Source organism: Camellia sinensis, chromosome 13 (assembly GCF_055761805.1).
Source record: "Camellia sinensis isolate YWXY chromosome 13, ASM5576180v1, whole genome shotgun sequence".
Classification (NCBI taxonomy): Eukaryota; Viridiplantae; Streptophyta; class Magnoliopsida; order Ericales; family Theaceae; genus Camellia; species Camellia sinensis.
The window spans coordinates 150699378-150704569 of record NC_138973.1 but is presented as its reverse complement, the minus strand read 5'-3'; the positions used below and the strand labels follow the sequence as shown (position 1 = coordinate 150704569).

General features: G+C 35.6%; 1 protein-coding gene across 1 annotated transcript; it reads right to left on the bottom strand.

The window, feature by feature from the left end:
* Positions 1 to 331: 331 nt before the first annotated feature.
* LOC145805783 (uncharacterized) lies at positions 332 to 1300 on the bottom strand. The gene is made up of 2 exons (XM_082900993.1): positions 914 to 1300; positions 332 to 820 (listed from the first exon to the last, which is right to left on the bottom strand). The coding sequence occupies exons 1-2, from the start codon at positions 1298 to 1300 to the stop codon at positions 332 to 334; spliced, it is 876 nt and encodes a 291-aa protein (XP_082757119.1).
* Between the last annotated feature and the right edge of the window lie 3892 nt (positions 1301 to 5192).

The following is a 5192-nucleotide window of genomic DNA, read 5'->3' as shown; positions in this document are numbered from 1 at the left end:
AAATACAACTTCCAGGCAAATGGACAAAATCACAACTTGCAAAATCACATGACACACAAGTGGCTAAATACAACTTGCAATAATACTTCCTATTCCATCCGTGAAGGCACAACTTGCAATAATACTTCCTATTCCATCCGTGATAGCACAAATTAAACATAATTCACTGAGGCAAACATAAATATAACATCAAGCCAAATTAATTAAAGATAGTCCTAATAATGTTTTTTAAAATAAAATAAAAAAAAACATACACACATTCGCACAATGAACTAATCACGAAAACCAGGAATGCGAGCCTTTTCCAAAGCAATTTCGAGATTAATAAACTTCAAACGCAACACATCATTACGCAAAGCCAAAGTGAGGGTTTCATGAACAACCTTGTAGCCCAAATTAAAAGGTCATCGTCTTCACTAACGCCAGAGATTGTGCTAATCTTAGCCAAACACTCAGTTATTGTGTGCGGATTTTGCATAGAAGCATTCTGTGTACCAGTTGAAGATGATGCCTCCACAGCATCGACAATGCGGTTAAGTGTCTTACTCAACTCACCGGCAACCGATTGTTTTTTGTTCCCCTTTTGTTTCTTTGATAGACCCTCTTTTTGGCGACAACATTGGTTGCTCAATTCAGATGGATGAATTTCCGTATCAGTATCATCACCAAGTGGGGTGTGAGATCCCTCAGTGTCAAGAAACACTCCAGAGCTTGGAGTGTATGCCCACTCACCAGTTGCAGAAACATCAGAGAATAGTATGTCCATGTCATTGGCCAATGTCAATGGCTTCTCACGAAATTTGGCCGCATCAGGATATCTCTATAACAAAATATGGACAAATATTACAAATATATAAATTATAAAGCTCAAGTACAAGTGACCAAGAAAAAAAAATTAACATAATTCACTGACCTGTAGCTTCAAATTCCACCAACCATCAGCTGCCATGATAGCTCCAGTCAAGGGATCTAACCCCAGCCCCATTTCACCTCTCAATAGATTTTTCCAAAGACCCCACTCCTTTTTTAAGGTATCCCAACGATTTTTAAGCTGAATGCGAACATATGACTTTCCAGTTGCAATTTTGAACTTGTTAATAACTGCTTCCCAACCAACCCTATCTAAGTGCGTACCAGGTCTGTGACCTGCTTTCACTTGCTCCACACAAAGTTTGACAAAAATTTCAGTAGATTTTGTGTCCCAATGTGCCTTTAAACCTTGTGAGGGTTGGGAGTTTTGGGAAGCTTTTCCTCTACTCTTTGTAGTTGTTGGAGATTGTGATGGTGGTTGGGAAGTCATTTTCTATTAAAATCATGATTCACCAAAGACAACTCTTTCATAAATTTGATTTACTTTAAAGGGCCAGTTGAAATAGTCAAAATTAGTCCTTATGTAAAATCAGGATGATATTACCTATTCTATATATTTAATATGCTATATAAAATCAAAATTAGTTCTCTTGTTCATAATTTAATATGCTATATATTTAGTATTTATTTTCTGTTAGTAATCTTTTATATCTAAGATATGAGAAAAGAATATAGTTCGAACTACCTTCTCTACTCATGATCATCATTTATTTTCCAATGATTATATTGCTGTTGTATGTCACATGTGGTATTGAGTGCTCATATCTAATTCATGATGCTCTAGTAAATCTAACATTAGACACAAAACCCAATTTGACATTCTTATTAAAAGAACCAATGCATGTTTGACACACATGATTATTATTCATATTTATGATATGTGTTGTATTAAACATGAGAGATGTTCTAGTTAGGCATTAAATTCTGAAATTTATGAAACCAAAACACATCCACTCTGAAATTTATGAAACCAAAACACATCCACTCAAGTCATTTATGAAACCAAAACACATATTTATGATATGTGTTGCATTAAATTCTGAAATTCTGAAATTTATGAACCAATGCATATTTATGAAACAGCTCTCAGAAATTTAAAACAAACAGACAGATCTAAGACAAGGACAATTAAACAAATAGCCCCAAAAAATTGATGAATTAGCCACAAAATAAATGATCTTCACCAAAACACATCCACTCAAGTCACACGAACATACAGATTAAGTTTAGAACAAAAGCTCCAAATATATATGAACATTCAAAAGACATGCCTACTGTCAGTCATAGATAACTTTGTGCTCTTATTCACAAGAGCTCACTCATATGACAATCTTCTCTTAGTAATTTGTTTGTTATATATCAATAATTCTGTGATTAGTTTAGAGCTCACTTTTCATATTTTGATTAATTTGATTTGCTTTGCGTGGCTTCTATCTATATGTTTTGTACTCTGTGATTTTTAATCTTCTATGCATAAGTGAGTGAAATAAATCCTTCTTTTTTTAAAAATAAATTTCTTTTTTCTATTCCATTTAGAAATCCTTGAATCCTTAGATTGAAGCACAGTTAGAGATCCCATTCTGAAAAAAATTATGCCATACTAATTTCTCCAAATATAAGCTAAAATTTTGTCCATTTCCCTTAAGCACAGATTTTTTCCTGCATCACTAGCAGGAAAAAAAATAAATAAATAACTTGAACAAACTTTTAACATCAAAGAATGAATAAATTTCCCCAAATTTTTATTATTATGATTTTTTTAATAGAAATATCACAGTAAAATTTTTAACTCCTACACAAACAAAGCATTTTTTTTTTTTTTTGATTCATACAAACAGAGCATTAATAAACCAACTCCTACACAAATTTTTAACATCAAAATAAATTTCCCCAAAATTTTCCTAAACCCTAACTGTTCTTATTTTCCCCAATTTGAACAAATTTGAAATACATATATATATTTGAAATACATGCTGAACAAATTTAAAATCAAACATAACCAAAACAATACACACACACACACACACACACACATATATATATATATAAACATGCATGCCGAGCAAGAAAAAGAAAAATCAAAGATGAAGGAAACGAACCAGAGTCGGAAACGATTCAGAGCCGCACGTCGCTGGAAGCAAACCAACGTCGGAAACAAACCAGAGCTTCACGCCTCCGGAACTGAACCAGATCGCAACTTGCTGCTGCGTTGCTGTGTTGCTGCCGATCTCTTGCCAAAGACAAGATTAGGGCAAAAAAAAGAACATATATAGGTGGTATAAGGGTAAATCTTTCAAAACACATAGGACATTTAAGTCAAATGCCTTCCGCGATTTACCAGCGAGAATCTGAAGCTGGTTGAACCAGCTTTTGAATTTCAGTTTTTTTCTCCTTGCCAATAATCTGTAGAAGTTGAAGCTGAAGCAAATACCAGGCAACCAAACAGCTTAAATTAGCTTTTTTTAAGCTAAAAGCCAAAAGTTGGGCAAAAAAAGCTTCACCAAACACCACCAAGGAAAGATTGTACTCAATATGACATCTGGAAAGAAACTCACTCTCAACAACGTGCTGCATGTACCGGACATTCGCAAGAATCTTGTTTCCGGATCTTTGTTGAGTAAGAATGGGTTTAGGCTAGTATTTGAGAGTGATAAATTTGTACTTACTAAGAATGGGATGTATGTAGGAAAAGGTTACATGTCTGATGGCCTTTTCAAGTTAAATGTAATGATCGTTGTACCCTCAGTTATTAATAATACTACATCTTCTTCTTATGTAACGCCCTCAAAATAATAATATTTATAGCGACCCCGGTCTTTTCCCATTTGATTATTGTATCCAGACTCAGGTTCCGTAGATTCTGTCATTTTATAATTGTTGTGTTGTCATTTATTTTCTCATTTGGAATTATAGGATGTGTTGGGCAGGTTTGTTTCAGGTTGGTTGGGTTTAGAAACCAAGTATTGCTGTCCAGGATTTTGGTTCTTCGCTCGAGCGAGGAGTTGGTCGCTCGAGCGAGAGATGGCGTCCAGTATTGACCTGTAGCTCTGCATTCTTGGCTCGAGCGAGATTTTCTTCGCTTGAGCGAGTTAGTTTGTTCTTCGCTCGAGCGATGGTTCCTTCGCTCGAGCGTGAGTCTGATTTCAGACCTGTGGATTTGAGTTCTTCGCTCGATCGAGTTTTCTTTCGCTCGAGCGAGCTTTTGGGTTGTTGGCTCGAGCAAGGTTTCCTTGGCTCGAGCGTAGCTTTTCTGTGTCTGGTCGCTCAAGCGACAAAGGCTTCGCTCGAGCGAGCCTGTCCAGTTTATATACACAGTAGCGGGTTTTGATCTGTCCTTTTCATCTTCTTTTGATTCCAAACCCTAGATCCGACTTCTCTCTCCCCCTACTCACCTTCTCTCTTAGATTTGATCCACTTAGGGAGTGTTTCTACCCTAGATCCTTCATTAAAAAGATAGAGTGAGTCGAGGGCCTCCATTTAATCTGAGCATTTGGCGATTTGGAGCACTTTGGTATTTGGGCACTCATCTCTGTCTTCACCTTTTGGGTTGTTTTCTTTGAGGTAGGGATTTTCCTACTCCATTTTATAGGTTTTGTTCTAAGTTTTGGTATTTTGATATGTTGGGGATACTTTGGTAAATTATGGGAAAAACCCTAGTTGTATTATTAAATTAATTTGTATAATTAATTCATGGAGTTGGGAAAAGATAGTTTAATTCATGGAATTTGGGAATTCATTGATTAAATGGCGTAGTCGGATAATTTGAATTATTTGTCTATTGAATTGTTGACATAGTTATTTTTAGTTTATAAATAACTGTTTTGGGCTATCGGTGGAGGATAGTCGTGATTGTTGTAGACATTGCATGTGGATTAGGAATAACTGAAACTAATCACATTGGTTAAGTCATTAATTTTGACTATTGCATTGATACAGAAAATACGTGTATTGATTGAGCATTGCATTTGCATACATTGTTTTGTGTGGGAGGAGATAGGGGATGTACTCCACGGTTTAGGGGAAGATAGGGGATGGACCTCTAAACCGGATTTTTGTTTGGGAGGAGATAGGGGATGGACTCCATTAGCATCACTTTTATGTGTGCTTATTTATATAGAAGTGTTTTATTGATACAGCACTAAAATGTGTATCAATCCGGAAGTATGAAGTGTTTTGAATTGAGCTTGAGTCTCATTTGTTTGTTGATATTGGAAGAATGTGAATATGATATATATAATTCACTGTTGTAAGTTCGGCCAGGTTCTGAGCCATGTTGATTAAGTTGGAAAGTAAAATGTATCTTAGACAATAGTGTCATGAGG